The sequence below is a fragment of the Melozone crissalis genome, unplaced genomic scaffold (genome assembly GCF_028551555.1).
Source record: "Melozone crissalis strain CALT ecotype California unplaced genomic scaffold, PUWL_Pcris_2 ptg000110l_1, whole genome shotgun sequence".
Taxonomy (NCBI): domain Eukaryota; kingdom Metazoa; phylum Chordata; class Aves; order Passeriformes; family Passerellidae; genus Melozone; species Melozone crissalis.
This window is the reverse complement of record NW_026535887.1, coordinates 3,151,790-3,176,633: the sequence shown is the minus strand read 5'-3', so window position 1 is coordinate 3,176,633 and position 24,844 is coordinate 3,151,790. Positions and strand designations below refer to the sequence as shown.

At 43.3% G+C, this 24,844-nt stretch overlaps 1 protein-coding gene across 1 annotated transcript in view; it reads right to left on the bottom strand.

Moving 5' to 3' along the window:
* EXOC4 (exocyst complex component 4) overlaps positions 1–24,844 on the bottom strand; it is a 361,901-nt gene that overhangs the window by 315,434 nt on the left and 21,623 nt on the right. The window contains exons 2-3 of the mRNA XM_054292411.1: positions 23,669–23,858; positions 16,866–17,060 (exon numbers count right to left, since the gene is read on the bottom strand). Coding sequence (XP_054148386.1) covers positions 16,866–17,060; positions 23,669–23,858 — 385 coding nt within the window. The remainder of the gene's footprint in view (positions 1–16,865; positions 17,061–23,668; positions 23,859–24,844) is intronic.

Sequence of the window (24,844 nt, the reverse complement as noted above, 5' to 3'; positions counted from 1 at the left end):
TTTGCCCATCCCAAACGCACTTGAATCCTCCCCAGTTGCTCCAAGGGAGATACAACTGCCCTGGGAGTGAACCAAAAATCCCACCAGAGCAAGCAGCAGGAACAATTTATCACATTTTAAACATTTGTCATACTGAGAAAATGAGAGATGAAAAAGCAGCCAGAAAAGAAGTGAAAAGTGACATTAAAAAAAAATTCCAAGGTATCCAGGAAAAGTTTTCTCTGAAACTCAAAGAATGGGAATTTAAACTTTCCACTCAGCTCTGTTTTTGTCTTGCCAGTTCATTGCTCACCAAAAATATTAAGGCCAAAATACAACTCTCAAGGACATATTTTAAAGAAAAAAAAATGGAATATTCAACCATTTATTTTACTCATGTTCATGGAAGTCGAAGGTTGGTTTAGATGGCAACAAATAGAAATATTATGCTAAAATTCAAACGAAATATTTTTCCTTTCTGCAGTTTGGCTTACGAAAAGATGATTTAGGTCAGGCAACAAAGCAGCACCCAAGATTATATTCCAAAATAAAGAATTTGAGATTAAAACCTTTGTGTGCTGGATAAACCAGCCCAGAACAGCATAAGTGACCAAAAGGAAGCAAAAACATCAATAAAAATGCATGAAATTAAATATACACTAAAGGCAGATCAACAGTGGAACTTTACAAGGAACTTTTTTGACTTTATGGCCCCACTCAGCTCCTAACACACCAAAATCAGGATTATGCAAGAGATGCCAATCAGCTTTCCCTGGTTTTTAACCCTCCCATCCCAAAGCACTAAAAGATGTGGAATTGGATAGAGAGAAGGAGAGTTATCCTGCAAGACTCCAGTTAACACTGATAAGGGAAAAGCAGCCCAAGGAAACCTGGAAAAGAGATGTACAGAAGGACTAAAGTGGTTCCAGGCTCCAGAAAAAGCAGCTGATGGTCATTCCTGGCTCTTCTTCCTACACACAGAGCTCCGTTAAATGGAAATAAAGTGATTTTTGTTTGTTTTTCTGCAGGGGGATCCCAGCATTGTGGAAAAAAAAACTGCTTTACAATGAGTAAATTGTACCAAAAGAACGGGCAGTGCCCACCAGCACCTCCTTTAATTCCTGAATTCAGCTCTCTCTCCCATTGAAACACACAGTAAGTGTAATTTAGTCAAACACTAATTAAAATATTGGCCTGGATTAGCAGAGAATTTGGCTTAGATGATCTGATAGCAATTCCTGATGTTCAAATCTCCTTATCTCTCTCTACTTATTAGTACCTACAATGAGCAAAGGCCCTTTAGGAAACAGAGATGAAATAAGGCTGAAAAAAGAGCTGGGCTTTGTAGAAGCTAAAAATTGCAAGTTTACAGAAAATAACCATGGCACCAGCACCATTAGGCAGCTTGTTTAAAGGTCACAGGCAGTTTAGAGCAGGGTTTAATTGCCTTAAAAAGAAAACACAGCTAAACACTTGCTCAGTGGAAGAGGAAATTTGGAAGGGTTTAATTCAGCATTTTACAACAAATGAGAACCTAAGTGTTAACAAGGTGTTTGTCAAAATTCTTTCTTTCCTGACTTCAGCCAAAGTTTCCCAATCTGCTTACAGTGAAATCTCTTTATTCCCTCAAGGGTTCTGCTGAACCCCTACAGGCCTGGAAGTGAGCAGAGATAAAGAGAAAAGTCTCTTTTTTTTCATCAAAATAATGATAGAATCATAAAATCATGGAATTATGAAATAGTTTGGGTTGGAAGGGACATTAAAGATCACCCAGTCCCCATGGACAGGGACACTTTCCACTGTCCCAGGTTGCTCCAAACCTCATCCAGCCTGGCCTTGGACACTTCCAGGGATCTGGAATCCACATTTTCCCTGGGCAAGCTGTGCCAGGGCCTCACCACCCTCACAGGGAGGAATTCCTCCCTCAATTATTAAATATTTTACAAGAAAACCAAACCGTTTCTGTTTGGGAAACCAGTCTGTTCTGAATTTGGACAATAGATATGAAAACATGAACACAGAACTGAGAAAGAGGAAACAACGTGGTGGGTCATAATTTGAGATAAAAAACATTGTACATAAACACAATGTGACAAAAGGGGAAAAGTTGAGCCCTCAGGCCTGGAAGTGAGCAGAGATAAAGAGAAAAGTCTCAAATTTTTTTTTCAGAGGGGAGTGGGAAACCAAAATAATGATAGAATTGTAAAATGATGGAAAGGTTTGGGTGGGAAGGGACATTAAAGATCACCCAGGCCCCATGGGCAGAGACACTTTCCACTGTCCCAGGTTGCTCCAAACCTCATCCAGCCTGGCCTTGGACAGTTCCAGGGATCAGGAATCCACAGCTTCCCTGGGCAAGCTGTGCCAGGGCCTCACCACCCTCACAGGGAAGAATTCCTTCCTCAATTATTAATTATTTTACTAGAAAACCAAATCCTTTCTGATAGGAAACCAATCTGTTCTGAATTTGGACAGCAGATATGAAAACACACAACTGAGAAAGGTTTAGAGGAAACAATGCGGTGGGGTCATAATTTGAGAAAAAAAGAAGTTGTACATAAACACAATGTGACAAAAGGGAAAAAGCTGAGCCCTCACAGGCCTGAAGTGAGCAGAGATAAAGAGAAAAGTGTCTTTATTTTTTTTTCAGAGAGGGGGAGAAAACAAAATAATGATAGAATTGTAAAATGATGGAATCATGGAATGGTTTGGGTTGGAAGGGACATTAAAGATCACCCAGTCCCCATGGGCAGGGACACTTTCCACTGTCCCAGGTTGCTCCAAACCTCATCCAGCCTGGCCTTGGACACTTCCAGGGATCAGGAATTCACATTTTCTCCGGGCAAGCTGTGCCAGGGCCTCACCACCCTCACAGGGAAGAATTCCTTTCTCAATTATTAATTATTATTAAGGAATTCCTTCCTCAATTATAAATTATTTTACAAGAAAACCAAACAGTGTCTGTTTGGGAAACCAGTCTGTTCTGAATTTGGACAACAGATATAAAAACACACAACTGAGAAAGGTTTAGAAGAAACAATGTGGTGGGGTCATAATTTGAGAAGAAAAGAAGTTGTACATAAACACAATGTGACAAAAGGGAAAAAGCTGAGCCCTCAGGCCTGGAAGTGAGCAAAGATAAAGAGAAAAGTCTCTTTTTTTTTTTTTTCAGAGAGGAGAAAAAACCAAATAATGATAGAATTGTAAAATGATGGAATGGTTTGGGTTGGAAGGGACATTAAAGATCACCCAGGCCCCATGGACAGGGACACTTTCCACTGTCCCAGGTTGCTCCAAACCTCATCCAACCTGGCCTTGGACACTTCCAGGGATCAGGAATCCACATTTTCCCTGGGCAAGCTGTGCCAGGGCCTCACCACCCTCACAGGGAAGAATTCCTCCCTCAATTATTAATTATTTTACAAGAAAACCAAACCGTTTCTGTTTGGGAAACCAGTCTGTTCTGAATTTGGACAATAGATATGAAAACATGAACACAGAACTGAGAAAGAGGAAACAACGTGGTGGGTCATAATTTGAGATAAAAAACATTGTACATAAACACAATGTGACAAAAGGGGAAAAGTTGAGCCCTCAGGCCTGGAAGTGAGCAGAGATAAAGAGAAAAGTCGCAAATTTTTTTTTCAGAGGGGAGTGGGAAACCAAAATAATGATAGAATTGTAAAATGATGGAATCATGGAATGGTTTGGGTTGGAAGGGACATTAAAGATCACCCAGGCCCCATGGACAGGGACACTTTCCACTGTCCCAGGTTGCTCCAAACCTCATCCAGCCTGGCCTTGGACACTTCCAGGGATCAGGAATTCACATTTTCTCTGGGCAAGCTGTGCCAGGGCCTCACCACCCTCACAGGGAAGAATTCCTTCCTCAATTATTAATTATTTTACAAGAAAACCAAATCCTTTCTGCCTGGGAAACCAATCTGTTCTGAATTTGGAAAACAGATATAAAAACACACAACTGAGAAAGGTTTAGAGAAAAGAATGTTGTGGGTCATATTTGAGATAAAAAAAAAAAAGTTGTACATAAACACAATCTGACAAAAGGGAAAAAGCTGAGCCCTCAGAATAAAAGAGTAAATAAATAAGCAACAACCCAGAAGGTTGCAGCTGCCTCGCTGGTGAATACAACAATGCTGACATTTAAAAGGAGAATTGATCTGCTGCTTTTACAAGAGACTCACTTTCACAAGGTACAGGAAAGGAAAATGACTAAAAACCAGCTGAAATAAATGTAGGCAGATCTGAACAAGCAGGTCACCGAATTCCATTTGCAGGAGATAAGGACTGAGCCTGCAAACGGGAATGTCCTCACCCTGCAGCTTTGGGGACTTGGCAGGGGGCAGAGAGACACAACAGCCACAAATTCCTGGAACAGAATTCCCAGAGCAGCCCCTGGTCCCTGGAATGTCCAAGGAAAGGTTGGACAGGGCTTGGAGCAGCTGGGATGGTGGGATGTGTCCCTGTCATGGCAGGGGTGGCACTGGGTGGGATTTAAGGTCCCTTCCCACCCAAACCTGTGAACCAAAGTGCTGTGATTTTGGACAAAGCCCAAAATCCAAAATTTTGTGACCCAGAGATGGGGCAACTAAAATAACTTATTAAATAAACTGAATTTAATGTTATAATAACATTTACTGTCACAGTTACAATATTAGTGATAGTGCTTTATGCACTTCACTGTACACGATTGATAAACAAAGCCATCAAAGAAGATTTTTCTGTTCAAGAGAGAGGAGGAAATGTGGGAAATGGATTTGTAGAGAATTCTCAAAGCCTGACAGAGAGCTCACATCTGTATGCAAACTTTGAGATGGGAAATGCTGAGTTAGAAATGCCCTGGAATGGGACAGACATTGCTGAGAGAGAAATGGAACTGGAAACTGGAAAGTTCCAAAGGGTGGCCTTGCAAATAAGACTGGAGCTTTGGAGAAACAGAACTGGGAAAGATGCATTGTAGGAGCCACCAGGGGTAATTTTAGGTGATTGGCATTTAAAACATTTACAGCAAGATCACAGACCAAGAAACACTTATAATGTCTTGTAATTAAGAAATAATTGGCTTCGGATTGTGATGGGATGAATTATAACATCTGTATTGTCTCACCCTTCACATGCGACTGAAAATGGAATAAAAATTTAAACACCTCTCAGCTGCCCCATGTCTGAGTCAGAAATGGGACTAAATCCAACACTGAGAGAGAGAACAGCAGCAAGAAACACTCCCAGGTGCCACCAAATTCCTCTGCCACCCCATCCCTGTGCCACCCCATCCCTGTGCCACCCACTGCCTGGCACAGGAGAGTGACAGATTGAGCAAAAGCCATGGAAAAAACAACTTGAGAAAAGGGAGGGGAATAAATAAAGCAGTTGGCCCTGAGTTGTACCTGGAGAGCAGTGAGAAAATGTTTACTTCAGCAGGGTTTGTTTGTGTCCTCTATTTTTACCCACCTCAAACCTCCAAGTGACTCCTAAGTTTATTAGCCATAAAATAAGCAAGGAGCTCCTGAATTTAAGGCTGCAACATCCCCACATTTTTGATGGACAATGCAGGGAATCACAGAATGGTTGGAATCACAGAAGAATTCCAAAAACCAAAAGCTTGTGAAGCCCTCACAGCCTCCACTGCTGGCAACACTTACCAAGCACATGATTAAACCTGCTTTAAATTGCATTTATATCCTTTAATTCCAACCTTGACAAGTTTTATCAAGGCTGTGGTTTTAATTCCAATATCTTTTGGATATAATGGTTTTCAATTCCAGTATCTTTTGGATATATCTTTTGGATTTAATGGTTTTTAATTCCAGTATCTTTTGGATATATCTTTTGGATTTAATATCTTTTAATTCCAACCTTGACACAAGTCTTATCAAGGCTATCAAGTTTTGTCAAGGCTGTGTTTCATCTGTAGATTTGTTGCAGTGTTTTGGTTGCAAGGTGAATCAGGATGAAGGTGAAAAGTGATGGCCTTTGAGGATGGGCCAGCCAAATAATGGGATACAAGAAAAGCTTAAAAAATAATAAATTCAGGGGTTGGGAATTGTCTGGTACCAAATTGCCACAGCACAGTGTGAGGTGGCATCAAAACAAATCAGTGAATATGATTTAGATGATTCTAAACTTTAAAACCACCCTGGTGATCCTAAAGCAAAGAGTCTTCAGGTAAAATCATGGAAAACAGGAAAAGCACCAGAGATCAGTGATGATATTCCTGAAAATTCCTGATATTCCTAAAAACAGGAAAAGGAGCAAAGGAACCCAGGGGATGAGGATTAGTGAGGAGCTGATGGACAGCACTGGGTGGATATCCAGGTGAGGGAAGAAATTGCTCCCAGTTTTGTTCACCCTTCAAAATTTTGTAAGAATCAACAAGCAAAAAGCAAATAAAGAGCTGTAAATTATGATTATTTTTCTTTGCAATATTTTGGGAAGAGCTGAAGTGACTCCCCTCCATGGCATGAAAGGATTTGTGAGCAAATGAAGCACAAAAAGGGGGGGACTGACACAGATGACTGAAGCTGAGAGGGTTGGAAAATCACTTTGGAAGATTCTGAGCTACACACACACAAAAAAAGTGCTCAGTTTGCAGGAAAACAGCTCATCCTGGGACAAGCAAACTGATCTGAGGGGGGAAGGAGAGTAAAAAAATGTACAAATAAAATAAAAGTGTTATCTTGGACAAACCTGGCTGAAACACCTTAACACAAAGGACAAACAGCTTTTATTTCTCTGAAGTGCTCCAATGGCACTGACCAAACACTGTTTTCCCTCTGCCAACTTTTAAATATTTATAAAATTATGTTCCTCACTTGCTGTCCTTTCCTCCAGCTAGAGAAATTTAATTCTTTTGCATTTGCCTCAGTCACCCATCAATCATCCCCCTTCCTCCTCCACTCCTGTAATTCATCAATGTCTTTCTAGCAACAAAGTGCTGGAACCAAAAGTGGAGCTCAAAGAAGAGAGGGGCTAAAAACAAGAGGTTTATCCAACTGCTCACTTGGACCCGAACACAAATTCTGCAATTTCTCCACCAGCATGGACAAATGACTTCCCTGAAATGGCAGAATTACCCAAGACTTTTTCCTTTCACTTCTCATTTCCATTTTCATCCCAAATGTTTCAAAAATGCTTCAGTGAAAACTCAATTTATTACACCTTTCTGCCAGCTTCAAAGCTGCATTTTCAAAGCAGTTCAATCGGATTTATTTCTCCAGATTTATTCAATCTGGATTATTTTACAGCGTCCCATAACCCTTCAACAATTTTTTCACGGTGTTGCTGCAATGTTTTATTGGGGATAAAATTCTCTTCAACGTGCCAGATTTTAAAAAGAATTCCTGGACAGCCCAGTGATTGCTGGAAAAGCATCCTCTGTATTCCATCTCTGCTCCACCTGATTTTTTTATTAAATTTGTTATTAAAGAAGCTTTTACCAGCTGAAATGAAGGGCTGTTATTAGCAGAGCCAAGAGCCCCTGGTGATGCTCTGAGGAGAGCTGGGGTCAAGCACGTGGCCATGTAAATCAGCTTTAGGTGCTAAAACTTCATGCAAGAAACTGCCCTAAAAATGCAAATTACAGCAGGAAAAGAGTGATAGCAAGTCATTGATAACTATGGAAAAAAAATAAAGTGTTTTTAAGGGAAATTCCATGTTCTAATGGGTTTAAAACTAGCCTAAAGTTTATTTAAAAATAATCAAATTAGCATTTAAGGAAAAAAATAAATGTAAAAAACTTTTAAATATTAAAAAAAAAATCTTAAATTTAAGGAAAAACCAGGAAAAATTACAGAAGAGAGGTGAAAAGGGATCTAAAAATAAACACCCCCAATCCTTCTGCATAAAGAATTTTTATCAGTATTCTATGAAACTGAACCTGGACTAACCAAATGTCCTCAGATCCTCCTTGTGTGGCCCCAGGCCTTTCAGACACACAAAGCCCATGATTTCCATGGTTTTTGGAATCATCAGAATATATTCCAGGTATATATAGAATTAATAAAATTAACCAAAAAAATTATTAAAATTACTAAAATTAACAAAAAACAAGGTGTCTCTTCCTCATCAGTCTTTCACCTTAAGAAATCAGATTTGCCAATCATTAACAATTAACAGAAACCTCACAGGAAATGAGAGAGATCTCACTTCTCAAAAGAGAATTTCAAGCAGAGCCAAAATTTAAATTTACCCATAAAAACCCAGGATGGTCTGGGTTTTTATAAGTAAATTTAAATAGGTTTCATTTCTACAGCATCCCAAACAAACCCAGCTCTCTTATTTCCACTTAATTCCAAAATATAAAACTCTTCCAGGGCAGCACCTGAATCCCAGAGCTGCACTCAGGAATGCAGAAAGCAAATGAAAGTGTTTTTATTGATTTTCCCTGTTCCAGCTGAAAGGCAGGCAGTAAATAAAATGCAGGCTGAGAACTGCATTGTTATTTTTTATTTATTTCATTATTCCAGGCTACTTCAGGTGTAAGAACCCTGCTCACTACAAGGCATTTTTAATTGAAAGGTTCTCCTTGTGCCATCCTGAGGACAGCCACAGGTGGCAGCTGCAGCCAGGGAATAAAAATGATATTTTTACATCTCAGCCACGCCCAGGGCTACAAACAGCCAGTTTTGCAGGGAGGTGTTGGCACTCCAAAGGATTTTCCAGAGGATTAATGTGGAATGCAGAGGAGGTTGTTGAGGGGGACACAGGATCAGAGTTTGGGTTGTTAAACCTCATCCATGGCAGGGACAGCTCCCACTGTCCCAGGCTGCTCCAGCCTGGCCTTGGACATTGCAGGGACGCAGGGGCAGCCCCAGCTGCTCTGGGATGAGATGTTTATTAGGGGGTGAGTAAATATTTTACACACAGAGCAAAAACATTTCAATGTTTTAAAGCCCCTCTCTTCCCAAGTGGGGCTCCTTGTCTTCACCGTTCTCCAGGCTGTCCCAGCTGTAATTAATTTCTCCTCTGTCTCCTTTTCCTGTGCCACCTTCATTTGTTCCCCAGAGCAGCTGGGGCTGCCCCTGATCCCTGCAGTGCCCAAGGAAGGATTGGAGCAGCCTGGGACAGGGGAGGTGTCCCTGGAATGAGCTTGGAGGTCCCTTCCCACCCAAACCGCTCTGGGATTCTGGGATTTGGGACACTCAGCATCCATCCCGAGGGGTTTTTATGGGAAATGGGAAGAGAAAAGAGAGGAGAAGGGAAGGGAGACCCTTCATGGTTTGCTGAGATTCCAAGTGAAGGCCCTGGGTCCGTGAATGTCTTGGAGAGGAGATGGATCCAATGTCAGGCTGGGAGAGCTGGGAATGTTCCCCTGGAGCAGGGAAGGCTCCAGGGAGAGCTCCCAGCACATGGCAGGGCCTGCAGGGGCTCCAGCAGAGCTGCAGAGGGACTGGGGACAAGGCCTGCAGGGACAGCACCCAGGGAATGGCTCCCACTGCCAGAGGGCAGCCATGGGTGGCATCTTGGCAATGAGCAATTCCTGCCTGGGCTGGCATTGCCAGAGCAGCTGGGGCTGCCCCTGATCCCTGCAGTGCCCAAGGCCAGGCTGGAGCAGCCTGGGATGGTGGGACTGGAATGGGATGGGCTTGAAGGGCCCTTCCCACCCAAACCATTCTGGGATTTGGGACACTCAGAATCCATCCCGAGGGGTTTTTATGGAAGCTGGGGATGGCAAAGGGAAGGGAGACCCTTCCTGGAGTGCTGAGGTTCCCAGTGAAGCCCCCAGATCCCAAAATTCCTTCCTGGAGAGGAGTCGGGGTGGGGATGGATCCAATGGCAGGCTGGGAGAGCTGGGAATGGAGGGAATTCCCTGGAGAGGGAGCCTGGGGTGGGATTTTGGGAAGGGATTCCCAGAGCAGCTGGGGCTGCCCCTGATCCCTGCAATGGCCAAGGTTGGACACTGGGGCTGGAGCAGCCTGGGATAGGGGAGGTGTCCCTGCCATGGATGGGATGGGATTTAAGGTCCCTTCCAACCCAAACCATTCTGGAATTCCATGATTTCTGCACAGCATTTCCACTTTTCAACAGCCCTTCCTCTTCTGCCCCTGCTGTCACCCAATCACTCAGCTGTGTTGTAAATCCTGCCTTTAAAAACACAAAACCACTTTTTTTGTAAAATGCCAAATGTGCAGGGAGAAAGCGATCAGCTCCAAAAAATCCTCCTGTTATTACTCACATCACAAAGCAGAGCAAATATATATATATATAAAAAAATATATATAATTAATTTCCTGACATTAAAAACCTAAAGTTTAAGTCTTTAACACTGGAAAAGAAAGAAAAGCAGGTGCTGGAACATTCCCTGCTTCTGGAGAAACAAAATACTGACAGATTTTATTTGCTGGGGAAAAGACAGAGAAGGATGAGCCCATGAGGAAAACACCAATTCCTCGGTCTGGAACACAAATGTGGGGGAAGTGAAGTGAAGAATAATCAAAAAGCTCCATCCTTCCTTCCTCCCACCTTCATTCTTCCTTTTGTCTTCCCAATAAAAAAAATCAGGTGGAAATAGCAAAGATCCTCCCTCTTACCCCATGGAGAGATTTCTGCAGTTTCAGCGTTTATTACCTGCCACAAGGGCAAATCCACACACAAAACCAAAGCAGCCTAAAGAGCTTTTATTTAATTGCATGACATGACCTTAAATTGCTTTATTCAACAATATTTCTTCACTGTTTTCAGCATTTCAGCTCTTAAATTCGAGAAACAAATTTAAAATATTTAAGTTTTTTCTATGGGGACCTCATGTGTCAACAGCAGAATCAGAAGAATTAAAGTAATAGCACAGATCTTGAGCTAATTAATTTATTAATTACTATGCAGAGCATAATCAGTGCACAACCCAGTGCTGGGGAGATGAAACTGTTTCCTGCAAGGGTGAATCTCCTGTCCTGGCCACTGCTGATCTCTGCTCTGGTTTCTGGTGCTGTGGAGCACTCCCAGAACTTCTCCTCTGCAAGAACTTGGATTCCTCATTCCAGCAGCCAAGCTCAGGCTCCCGGGGAAGTGACAGCAGTGTCCCTGATGTGACAATGGAGGTGACAGTGTCCCTGGTCCCTCCTCACTCCCCTCTCTGCAGACTGTCCTTAGGAAGCTCCTCCTGGCTCAGAATTCCCCCTCGGGAGCAGATGACAGAATTATGGAATGGTTTAGGTTGGAAAAGAGCTCTCAGATCACTCCCAGCACTGCCAAGGCCACCACTGCCCCATGTCCCCAAGTGCCACTTGCACATGGCTTTAAATCCCTGCAGGGATGGGGACTCCATCCCCACAGCCCTTTCCATGAAGGAATTATCCCAAAATCCCCCCTGAGGCCATTCCCGTCTCCTGTTCCCTCTGAGCACAGCCTGACCCCCCCTGGCTGTGCCCTCCTATCAGGGACCTGTGCAGAGCCGGGAGATCCCCCCTGAACCCTTGTCTTGTTTTACATTAAACAAAAACCACCCACAAATGGCTGAAGTGCCCCATAAAAGTGAATATTGCTGTCAGGAATTCAGTGTGTGAAAAAGCAGCTCCATTTCAGGCAAATGTACAAACTCGCTCTATCAAAAAGGCACATAAAGAAATGGAAAATAACTCAAATGCATTCCAGCTCCAACAGGCATTTTATCTGTTCCAGACATTCCCAAGTTCTCCAAAGCTTCACAATTCAAAGGATGCTGGAAATGGGTTCTTTTAGACACCCTGTAATGTGCAATTATAGGACAGCAAACCTGCGCTCCTGGAATTATCAGGATGCTGGAGGAACACACAACAGGAACATCTGATATTTGTGTGCTGCTCTGGCTGGATACAGAATCAGAAAGGAAAAAAAAGCTGTCACTTAAAAAAAAAAAAAAAATTTAACTTCATACAAATGTAAGCTGTCACAAAGTACCTCTGCATTGTGTTTATCCAACTGGGAAAAGCTGCCAGTCTTTTATTAACAATCCTTGCCTGCATTACTCAGTCACTGCACATTAGAACCAGCAGCTGGAGAGTTTTGAGTGATAATGAAACCTGTAACAAGCCATCCTCAGCCTTCTTCTCCAAACAATGAGGGAATTAAAATTTCAATTTAAATGCAGAGGTTTGAAACACGCTTCAGTGGCAAAATTACTTCAATTAATGTGAGTGGAATACAAAGAGCAGGCTGCAGGGATGGGGTGCAGCAGGCTGGGATGATGCAAAGGGCTGATTCTGGATCACAGGGCTGCAGGAACAGCATCAATCAGGGCTGGAAGAGCATTCTGGGCCTCTCCTGAGCCACCAGCAGCTGGTTTTACCTTGAGGGATGAAACCAAAGGACAGGCAGATCTATGGACACCGTGCCTCCCTGACAGATCAGCAATGATTTTACATAATGTTGCCATCATATCAAAGGAGAAGGGAATTATCCCCAGCCTGTGAGTGATTACAACAGCACAGCTCTGTTAACACAAGATGGCAAAAGCCAACGAGCCTGCAGTGATTTTTGGCCAGGGAAAAGCTCCAAATGCAGGTGAATTACTGTTTCTATATACAGGCACATTCGTCTTCAAATGAGAATTGCAAGTGTCAATGAGTGGCTGAAATTGAGTGTTCAATTTCCACTTGAGGTTTCTCTGCATTCCTTGATATATATTCAAAAAAGCTCATGGACTAACAGCTGCTTTTTATATCATTACTATTTGATTTATTAGAAAATATTTGCTCTGCTGAAAACAAAAAAAAAAACCAACCAAACAGAGCGGCAGCAGAAATGCTGCAGAAGTTCCATAAATCAGAGAGATCTAATGCTGTCTCTCCCTCATAGCCACAGGCAACTTTACCCAAGCACACAAATTGATATACACAGAAGTGTTTATATTTATATTTAAAATAACCATATACAAAATATTGCAAACCGGTAAATATCAAATACACAGGTTGAAAACCATTTCTAAAGCATAATGGATGAGAAATCTTAAGCAGGGTTATTTTTCTTTTTACACTTCCTAACATGGATTTCGAATAGGAAATAGATTATTTGTCTGGCATTTTGAAAAGATTTTTTTAATTCAAAAAGAACCCTCAAAAAAAAAAAAAAAAACCCCAAAAAAAACCAAAAAAAAAAAACCAAAATAAAAAAAAAAGACCCAAAAAGCAACCAAACCAAGAAAACTGGTGGAAAAAACCACCAACATTTCAATTCGTACTGATGGCAACTGTGAGTATCATATTTTGGTACCTACACTGGACACCCTTAATTTCCACCTCCTTTTTCACATCTGACAATTGAATATATCAGGCAAACACCACACTTTGATTTTTATTTCTGGAGCTGCTCAAGGGCAGGCTGGGCAGGGCTTGGAGCAGCCTGGGACAGTGGGAGGTGTCCCTGCCATGGCTGGGGTGGCACTGCATGGAATTTCAGGTCCCTTCCAACCCAAACCTTTCCACAATCCTGTAACTGCAGCAGGACTGGCACAGGAGAAGAGGAGGAACAGAAAAACAAAAGGAAGGTGATGGCAGAGTGAAACCAGACACGAGGATGGGACAGAAACAACAAAAATCTGGTGGGTTCCACAGGCCTTGGGATGGCAGTGGCATCCAGCTGTGGGAAATCCAGCACAGGGAACAAGGTAAGGTTTACAAAGTCATGTTTAAGATGAAATAAAATAAAGCAAAAAGGAGGAAATTAAAGCTCAGAGTGACAATTTTCGGCTCTTTCTCCTGTTGGGTAATGACTTACTAAAAAGAAGTGAACAGACACAGCTAAGAGAGACAACAAAGGGCAGTGAAGGGGAAAAAACAACAAAATAAAGCAATGAAAAGATGGCCTTAATGGCAAAAAGGAATAAGAAACAGAGGTAGCACTTCTACTTTTTGTGGTTCAGGATAGGCAGGACCTGTGGAAAATATCAAATCCATTTCCCTGCCCCAAGCATGAGCACCTAGAGCCATGTCCTGATCAGATTTGGAAATGTTCCACACAGGGAAACTCCAAATCCTCTCTGGGTTGTAGAGCTTGAATTTGTTCAAGTTTTCAACCATCCCTACAGTAAAATAGAGCTGGTTTAAGGGGTAGTGCCTTTGCCTCTACTTTTTGTGGTTCAGGATGGAAAGGACCTGTGGAAAATATCAATTCCACTTCCCTGCCCAAGCACAGGCACCCAGAGCCATGTCCAGCCTGGATTTGGAAATTTTTCACAGAGGGAGATTCCAAATCCTCTCTGGGTTGTAGAGCTTGAACTTGTTCAAGTTTTCAACCATCCCTACAGTAAAAAAGAGCTGGTTTAAGGGGTAGCACCTTTGCCTTTACTTTTTGTGGTTCAGGATGGAAAAGACCTGTGGAGAATATCAAATCCACTTCCCTACCCAAGCACAGGCACCCAGAGCCATGTCCTGATCAGATTTGGAAATGTTCCACACAGGGAGACTCCAAATCCTCTCTGGATCTTTAGAGCTTGAATTTGTTCAAGTTTTCAACCATCCCTACAGTAAAATAGAGCTGGTTTAGGGTCAAACCATTCCTTGTGTTTCAGGCTGTGCCCATTCCTCTTCTCCCATCCCTGGGCACCATAAAAGAGAGTATGGCCCTGTTTTCTTTGCACCCTCCCATTAAATAATAATAATCATCAAAAACATCTCCCTGAGGATTCTCTCAGCCTCTCTCCATGTGTGAGATGCTCCTTAACCATCCCTGTAATCCCCTCTGGCCTGGACCCAGTAACTCCACCTGTCTTTGCTGGAGAGGCCAGGACTGCACTGAGCAGAGAAGAGAAAAATCACCTCTCTTGTTTTTAATTCCTAAAGATAGTTCCAGGAAAGGAAGGACTGCAGCCTGGTCAGGAAATGTGCTTGTTAAGTTTAGAAAAAGAAAGATTGCTATTAGAGGAGTCCAGGAAACTCCTGGACTGTGGCATTTACATTCTCTGAACAGAGAAATATCATTCTCTCTCAAAGTTTTTTCCTGGAGAAAGAAGGAAAAATCAGAAAGAAAAAGAGAAAAAACAATTATTATTTCTATTCTCTGCTCCTGTTGCTTTGCACATGTGGAATGTGTTAGGAAGATTGTTTACCTGAAATGATTTATCAATTAGATTCTGCTTAGAATTGTTTTGTTTCCTTGGCCAATTGGAAAAAGCTGTGTCCTGTCAGGAGACAGTCACAAGTTTTCTTTAGTGTTTTTTGGAGTATAGTATATTTGCTATACTCCAAAAAATACTAAAAATAAAATAAAATTTTTATATTTTTATAAATTTTTATAAAATAAAATTATATTACATTATACTACACTCTTTAATGTAGTGCAGTATAATGTAATATAATTTTAATAAAGCAATTGTTCAGCATTCTAAATCACTGCAGTCAGACGCCAATAATTCCTTCATCAGGGGCACTCTGATTTACAAGACTGGAACTATAAGGCAAGTTAATAACAGAGATGGAACTGAAAAGAAAAAACACTTGAAGGAAGGGAGAAAAAAGAGATGAACCAGGAGCTGGAAGTAAGCAGAAAGGATCAAGAGCTATGGGAAAAGAATCACAGAGTCACAAATCCAGTTAGGGTGGAAAAGATGTCTGAGATGTCAAATCCAACCTATGGCAAATCCCCACCACTGAGTGCCACATCCAGGATTCCATGGACACCTCCAGGAATGGGGACTCCAAACCCCTCATGACAGCTCATTCCCACCTCTGATCATCCTTTTTGTGAAGAAATTCCTCCTAATCCTCAACCTAAACCTTCAGACTTTGTCCTCTCATGCAGACAATGAGGCAAAGCCACCTAAACTGTGCAAGAGTCTCTCCCCTGTGAGTAATGACCAAAGTTGTGAGTGCATTCTAGGAGGAAAGAGGAAACAGGACAGCTCCTTATATTGTAAAAATGGGTTTGAAATAATTGGTAAGATTTTAAGAAAGATGATGATCCAGGCAGGAGTCTGGAAAATTAATTTTGAAATGAAGTATGAGACTGCAAAAGAAGGAGATGGGAGGGGAAAGGGCAGAAAAGGGGCAAAAAGGGGACAAAAAGAAGATGGAAAGAGGACAAGAAAAGGGGCAAAAAAGGGGGAAAAGAGGATGAAAAGAGGACAGAAAAGGGGCAAAAAGGGGACGGAAAGGGGACAAAAAAGGGGCAGAAAGGGGGCAGAAGGGGGACAAAAAAAGGGGATGATCAAAAAAGGAGGTAATGATGGATGATCAGAAAAAAGGGTGTGGCAAAAAAAGGGGGGGAGGACAAAAAGGAGGGGAGGACAAAAAAAAGGGGACCAAAAAGGGGGGGACAAAAAGGGAGATGGAAAGGGGGCAAAAAGGGGATGGAAAGGGGGCAATAAGGAAGGCCAAAAAAGGGATAAAAAGGGGAGGACAAAAAAGGGGGAAAAAAGGGGAGGGGAAAAAGGAGAGAGGAAAAAAGGGGGGGGAAAGGGAGGGGAAAAAAGGGGGAGTAAAAAAGGCGGGGCAAAAAAAGGGGGTGGAAAGAGGGCAAAAAGGGGATAGAGGGGGGACAAAAAAGGGAGGGAAAAAGGGGGCAAAAAGGGGAGGACAAAAAGGAGGGCCAAAAAGGGGATGGAAATAGGGCAAATAGGGGATAGAGGGGGGACAAAAAAGGGAGGGAAAAATGGGGGGACAAAAAGGGGGGACCAAAAGGGGGATGGAAAGAGGACAAAAAGGGGAGGACAAAAAGGAGGGCCAAAAAGGGGGGCCCAAAAAGGGGATGGAAATAGGGCAAATAGGGGATAGAGGGGGGACAAAAATGGGAGGGAAAAAGGGGGGACCAAAAAGGGGATGGAAAGGGGCGCAAAAAGGGGGCCAAAAAGGTGGGACCAAAAAGGGGGCAAACAGATGATTGAGGGGGGACAAAAACTGGGGCCAAAAATGAGGAGCCAAAAGGAGGGGACAAAAAAGGGTGACAAAAAGGAGTACCAGCATGTCGGTGGCGTTGAGGTAGCGCTTGCTGGCCATGCACTGCTCCAGCTTCTGAGGGACCTGCTTGATGTTCTCAATCTCGTCCAGGAGGTTCAGGACGTGCTTGTGCTCGATGCCCTCGATCCACAGCTTGCGCAGCTCGTCCCGCTTGCAGTGCAGCAGCATCTTGCAGGACAGCAGGTTCTCCTTCACCTGCAGCAGCACAGCAAGGGTTAATGGCAGCTGTCCCTGCAGCGAGAGCAGCCCTTCCCCACTTTGGCTTTATTAGGAATTCCAAATTTACTTTATTAGGAATTCCAAAAATATCACCAGGGTAAAGCCAAATTTGATTTGCTTCGTGCTGTCTTGGCTGAGGGGGACTTTACAGACCCTAAAAACTCCCTAAAAACTCATTTCTCTCATAGTGAAATGTTCTTTATTGTGAAAATTTAGCTGAAGCACCACAATCCAATGAAACTCAGGTCCTGTTAACCACAACCAAAGCCATTTCCCAAAAACCAATTCAGTATTTTGGCAAACAGCAAGAATCTCATTTTCTGTGGAAGCAAATAAGCCACCGCTAATTTTCCTGCTGCAAACATTTTCCATCTGCCTATTAAATCTTTTGGCAGTCTCCTCCTTTCTTCAAATTTGGTGGGCTTTTTTCTCTGAAACAAGACCAGCTAAGAGTAAAACCATTTTCCCAATAACTTGAGCATTAGCAGGGTTTTTTTGGAAGTTTTAATCAGAACATTTATGAGTTCAAATCAGCATTTCCATTATTTATCAAGCCTTTACAAACCCAAACTGGAATGCAGTTTGGTTCTGAGCCTGATGCCATCATCCAGGTGGCAAAATCTTTAATTTTTCTCCATTCAGGCAACACCAAGAGTTTTCCTTCTCCATTTTCTCAACTCAGAGCATTCCGTGCTTTCAGATTCTCCCTGCTAAGGTCAGTGTAACCTAGCTTTTCCTGCTTAATGCAAATCAACAATCCATACTAAAATGTGGAAGCAATTAGCAGCACAGCTTCACACATTGCCTTCACACCACTCTTGTTTTGTGATAACTTATGAATACTCGGGGCCCAACCTTTTCTCAGGCTGAGCTCTCACTGAATTACACATGAAGAGAGACACTCAGAAGGAGCCCTTCAATTTATTTTTAAATAATGAGCCTTTAAAGCACTCCACAAATCCCACTTCAGCTGCACTTTTTCCTACCTTGTTCACCTGAAGGCAGTTTAAAAAAAATAATCTATGTGAAAAACACATCAGTGGACCAATATTGGACAGTGGTAAATAAAAACAGCTCCATAAAACAGCCTCTGTGCAGAGGTTGGAGAGTTTGAGATTTCAATACTGCACTCCAAAATGTCCTTCTGAAAAGAGAAGCATGGAAAATCCTCAGCCAACAAAAACCCCTCATCTAGGAGTGTCCTAAAAAGCAAAGTAAAACACACACTGAGACCATTTCACATCTAATCCCTGTTCAATACATTAATTGGAAATGTTCCACTGGCCTGGCACTGCTTCATCAATGGACTGCAGCTCCAGAGAGCCAAATTAGGTCAGCAAACAACCATGGGGGCAGGAGGAATCTCAGCAGACATTCCTGCTCCTGGCCTTGCAAGAAAGATCATCAACTCCATCCACATCTGGGGGTGGGAATCCATAAATTCAGAGGGTTTTGGGAAAGCTGCAAAAGGCAGAACTGTGATTGGAGCTAAGCAGCAGCCATGAGATTGAGCAGCAGAAAAATTATTTAAAAAGCAGAAAAGTAAGGACAAATAGAACAATGGTCTGTGTATTGATGCTTGGCTAGAATAACTCCTTAAGCTGCAGAAAAGTTTATCAGTGAGATACGGGGGAGTTCTAAGTTAATAAAGGAGCTCTGTGCGTTGTGTTTAAGGCTCACAAGCAGGGATTGGATTTGAAATAAGCCAGCACTGTTTAACCAAAGGCACCTGTGCTTACAGTGGTTGGATGGAACTGCTGTCAATGTGCTTTTGCTGTGTGGGATTGGGCACAAAACTGTTAAAGTGAGCTGTGACATTGAGTTCTGTGTCTGCTGCCTGGGGTGTGAGCTGAGGGCACCTTCCCATTGCCACAGCCATGGAATGAGGCTGGTGCTGGAAAATCAAACAGCTCAAGGCACGTTCCCAGCAGCCCTGTCCTGTTTGTGGTTTGTACAGAGACCCCAGCCCATGATACTGGGAGCAGGGCAAGGAATGAACAGCAGATCTTTAAAATAAACTTCCCTCGGGAGCCCAAATTGGTTCTGCTTTGTAATTCAGTTTTACAGAGGCAACACCTCTGTAGCTAAACCCAAAACTAAACCTTTCCCACCAGGAGTCCACACAAGAATTGACTGGAAAAGGCAAATCCCCAGATATCAGAACCCAGGACATCCCTCTGGCTGCCCTGGATGGCTCCAGCCCCTGCCAGGGGGCTCAGAGACCCTGGCACAGAGCCCAAGACCCCCCTGTGACTTTGATTATGACCCATGGAGTAAATTACCACCTTTATATGAAGAATTAAAAGTCAATAGAGTTTAAGTAGAATAACAGTTAGTTTGTCATAGGGGGAAAAATCAATTTTGGGGTTTTTAGAATGGGGTCCCAAGATGGAGGAATTTTGGTGTACCCTGTCCTTCTTCTTCCTGGCCTCCATCTTCTGGGTGATGCTGGCACTTTTGGATTGGTTTAAGGTAGAAGCTCACTGTCTAACACAGGTGATGGGTACTGGGAAGTTACTGTAAATAATGTACAGGTAGTTTTTAGTATAAAATGTTAACACCACCCCAAGGTGGCCAGTGTGTCCCTGTCTGTCCTGCTGGACAGACCTCAGCAGGCCAGAGAAAGAATTTTATAGATAAAAAATAATAGAACAACCTTGAGAATGAGAACAGAAGGATCCTGACTCCTTCTTTGACTGCCAGGCTGGGAAAAGAGACTTTCTGACACATCTCAGGGTCACTGTGAGCAGCAGAGACTCTGAGCCCCAGAAGGATCTGGAATCTCTGTCCCTTGTACACCTCCCACCTTGCACAGAGGGGAACACAAAGAACAAGCCTCAGAGTGTAACACAGATTGATGACAAACCAGATCTGGGGCCTCCTGTGAGATCAGGTCAAAACCACTTCAATACATATTGACCAAAACCAATAAGCAAACTTAAATACCAAAAGGTCCCTCACCCTCACAGTCATTCTCCTAGGTGGGACCCAAAGGTCACACCACTCTCTGCTCGTGCTGACCTCTGCAAAGCTCTGCACACTGTGTGGAACCAGAACACTGCCCACAGTTGATTTCAAATTTAGTGGAATTGATCTCTGCTTTCAGAGTGCTGAGCTTTGTCCATAAATCCTGGGATGAACTCTTACCCTTGGAAAGCAGCAGAATGCTCTCATTTTCTTTGAAAATGTTAAATGAATTTTCAAAGCCAGAAGGGTCAGTGTGTAACCCACCGAGGGTAAAAATCTGCTGCTCCTAAAGCACTTCTGGGAAAGGTTTTAAGCTGAGACTGCCACAGAGCCAGGAAACAAATTACAGTAAGAAAAATTTGGTGCCTGTTTTGCAAAGTTTAGGTAGAGCAAACTGCACAGGAAGTGCAAAATAGGAGCCCAAAAACTCTGCTCTGCTGCAGGGACAGAGCAGCTCAAACAAGTCCCCAGCCACGAGCGCCAGAGTTATTTACTGGCACCATACCCTAAAGTGTGAGCACTCAAAATGCAGAAAGATTCGGGGGCACAGAGTTCATGGGCGTTCACACAACACAGCTGAGCTTGGAAACAGCATCAAAATTCAAAATCTGTGAGCAGAAAGCAAGATGATGAATCACCCAGACTATTCAGGAGGTGGCTGAAGGCTAAGATAGCAAAACATGAAAAGATGAGATGGAAAGGTGTGAGCTCAGCAGCCCTGGAGACTTCAAAAACCTGAGAGCAACATGCCCAGACAATAAATGAACAGGGGCACTGCAGAGCTTTGTGCTTCACATCCACCTCTCAGTTTGACTTTTAACAACTCCTGTTCTCAGGGAGATCCTGCTGAAAATGCTGCCAGTAAAACACAGCTGGGGACAATGGTGGGACTGGAAAGTCCTGTAGTGACAGAGTCACTTGTGGAGAGTTTTGTTAACAGTTGGTTAGCTGAGAAAGGCCATGTTGACATAATGCCGCTGGTTAAGCTCGAAAGGGAAGTCAGCAGTCAGTGACCAATGACAGGCAAGGACATGATGCCCTTGCCGCAACATGAGGATAGGGAAGAGAGATTCTTGCTGAAAATATGCAGAAAGTATCAAAAGAATAACCACAAAAATGCAGAAGTAGGTGTAGTTGCTGATATGTAACTAACCAATCCTGAGCTCAGCTTTTGCAATATGTATGAAGCTTATTATGAACTGTATTTAACCCGCTGTATCGATCAATAAATCGGACCTGCGATGAATCAATTGATGTCCGGGTCTCCTTTCATCGACAAATGGTGACCCCGACGTGATACGAACACGCTCAGGCCTGGCTTAAAATTAAAGCCATGCCAAGATGTGGGGCTGAAAGGAGCTTAAAAATCATCTTTCAACCTCTGCTGTGGGCAGGGACACCTCCCACCATCCCAGGCTGCTCCAGCCTGGCCTTGGGCACTGCAGGGATCAGGGGCAGCCCCAGCTGCTCTGGGAATCCCTTCCCAAAATCCCACCCCAGGCTCCCTCTCCAGGGAATTCCCTCCATTCCCAGCTCTCCCAGCCTGCCATTAGATCCATCCCCACCCCGACTCCTCTCTAGGAAGGAATTTTGGGATCTGGGGGCTTCACTGGCAATCTCAGCACTCCAGGAAGGGTCTCCCTTCCCTTTGCCATCCCCAGCTTCCATAAAAATCCCTCGGGATGGATTCTGAGTGTCCCAAATCCCAGAATGGTTTGGGTGGGAAGGGCCCTTCAAGCCCATCCCATTCCAATCCCACCATCCCAGGCTGCTCCAGCCTGGCCTTGGGCACTGCAGGGATCAGGGGCAGCCCCAGCTGCTCTGGCAATGCCAGCCCAGGCAGGAATTGCTCATTGCCAAGATGCCATCCATGTCACACTATGATATTTTCTAAAAAATCCCTTTTGCCAGGATTTTTCTCCTGAGAAGCCTCAAAGGAAAAGAAAAACAATGATTATCTGCTGCTGTGGAATGCAACAGGTGCATCTGTGATTAGTCGAGCTTGGTTGCTTTTAATTAATGGCCAATCACAGTCTGGCTGTGTCGGACTCTCAGGTCAGTCACAAGATTTTATTATTAATATTTCTAATTATTAATATTTCAAATTAATATTTCAAAATTATAATAATTCAGAGGGAGGGAGTTACATTTTCCATTTCAGAGGAGGCTCTTGCCTACCTTAGCAGACACCTGTCTGTTCAAACCCAGACAGATTGTCACCAACACCCTGACCCACAGGCTGTCAGGTAATTTCTGACTCTGTCAGGTTTTTTTTCCTATTATTATATTTGTATTTGAATTTTCCTAGTAAACTCTTATTCCTGCTCCAAAGAGAGGAATTTCAAAATTCTCAAAATTATAATAATTCAGAGGGAGGGAGGGTTACATTTGCCATTTCACAAGAGGCTCCTGCCTTCCTTAGCAGACACCTGGCTTTCCAAACCAAGACAGATTGCCACCAACACCCTGACCCACAGGCTGTCAGGTATTACCCACAGGTAATCCTGACTCTGTCAGGATTTTTCTGTACTGTTATATTTGTATTTGAATTTTCTTAGTAAACTCTTATTCCTCCTCCAAAGAGAGGAATTTCAAAATTCTCAAAATTTCAAAATTCTCAAAATTTCCTTCTAATTTCAAAATTATAACAATTCAGAGAGAGTGGGTTTACATTCTCCATTTCAGAGGAGGCTCCTGCCATCCTTAGCAGACACCTGGCTTTCCAAACCAAGACAGATTGCCATCAGTACCCTGACCCACAGGCTATTTCTGTCAGGCTTTTTCTGACAGCTGTCAGGTAATTTCTGACTCTGTCAGGGTTTTTTTTGTACTATTATATTTGTATTTTAATTTTCCTAGTAAACTCTTATTCCTGCTCCAAAGAGAGGAGAAAGAGCCCCTTAATTTCAAAATTATACCAATTCGGAGGGAGCGGGTTTACATTCTCCATTTCAGGGGAGGCTCCTGGCTCCCTCAGCAGACACCTGTCTGTCCAAACCCAGACAGATTGCCACCAACATCCTGACCCACAGGCTGTCAGGCAATTTCTGATTCTGTCAGGGTTTTTTGTACTATTATATTTGTATTTTAATTTTCCTAGTAAACTCTTATTCCTGCTCCAAAGAGAGGAATTTCAAAATTCTCAAAATTTCAAAATTTCAAAATTATAACAATTTCAAAATTCTCAAAATTATAATAATTTGTAGGGAGGGGGTTTGCATTTTCCATTTCAGGGGAGGCTCCTGGCTCCCTTAGCAGACACCTGGCTGTTCAAACCAAGGCAGATGCCACCAACACCCTGACCCACAGGCTGTCAGGTAATTTCTGACTCTGTCAGGATTCTTCTGTACTATTATATTTGTATTTTAATTTTCTTAGTAAACTCTTATTCCTCCTCCAAAGAGAGGAGAAAGAGCCCCTTAATTTCAAAATTATACCAATTCGGAGGGAGCGGGTTTACATTCTCCATTTCAGGGGAGCGGGTTTACATTCTCCATTTCAGGGGAGGCTCCTGCCTCCCTCAGCAGACACCTGGCTTTCCAAACCCAGACACAACATAAATAAACTCCACAAATCCGTGTCCCACACGGCACAGGGAGCACCCTGAGGGCTGGCACCTGCTTGATCTTGTTGCGGGAGTTGGTGATGCGCTCGGTGATGCTCTGGTAGGTGCGGATGGCCGTGGTCAGCTCCGTGTAGTGCTGCACGATCAGCTGGTCCAGGTCGCGGTCACACTTCTCGTACGCCTCCTCCAGCCGCCCCTTCTCGTTCTCCCTGTCCTCCACGTCATCGCTGGTGGACAAAGTCCTGAGGAGGACACCAAGATGGCAAAAGTTATTTGGAGTTTAGTAGGTAGAGATCTGTGGGGGATGGAATGTAAGAAAATAAAGATGGTGTAGAAAGTAATCTTAGCCTAAGGAGCTACAGTTGGGCCAATAATCAAAAATTAGGAACAGCCTGACTTTAACAGGCCACGGCTGTAACCAGTGAGAAGAAGATGCTCTAAAAGAGTGGGGTGGTGTTGAGAAGGGAACTGGAGTCAGTGGCTGCTTTGTGAAGAAGAAAGAGTCAGAGCTCTGAGGAGCTGTCCAGGAGAAACACCAAGAAGGTGTGGAACTTTTGTGATAAGGAGATAACAGCATGGAACCCTGTGATAAGATGCCAGCGGATCAAGGGCACCTTCAGTCACTTCTGGGATCACACCAGGCTGGGTGGGACAGGCTGGATCCATGGGCTGAGGCACAACAGGGCCCCGTGCTGGGCTGTGCCCCTGAGTGACAATCACACCCAAGGCCACAGGCTCCATCCCACAGCTGGATTTGGGATGGGAAAAGCAGTTTAGTGTGGGGGGATAGAATGTGAGAAAATAAAAATTGTGTAGAAAGTGATCTCACCCCTAAGGAGCTGCAGCTGGGCCAATTATCAAAGATTAGGAACAGCCTGACTTTAACAGGCCACAGCTGTACCCAGTGAGAAGAAGATGCTATAAAAGAGTGGGGTGGTGGTGAGAAGGGAACTGGAGTCAGCGGCTGCTTTGTGAAGAGGAAAGAGTCAGAGCTCTGAGGAGCTGTCCATGAGAAACCAAGAAGGTGTGAAACTTTTATGATAGGAGACAACAGTATGGAACACTTGCAATAAGATGACAACAGAAATCAATGCACTGTGAGAAAATAAACCCCATCAATGCTGTGGTTTATTACTTTGCCAGTTTTCAAACCTTTCATATTGTCATCGTCAGCATTTGTAATGAAGGGATGGTGTCACAGTTATATTTTCTGAAAAATCCTTTTGCC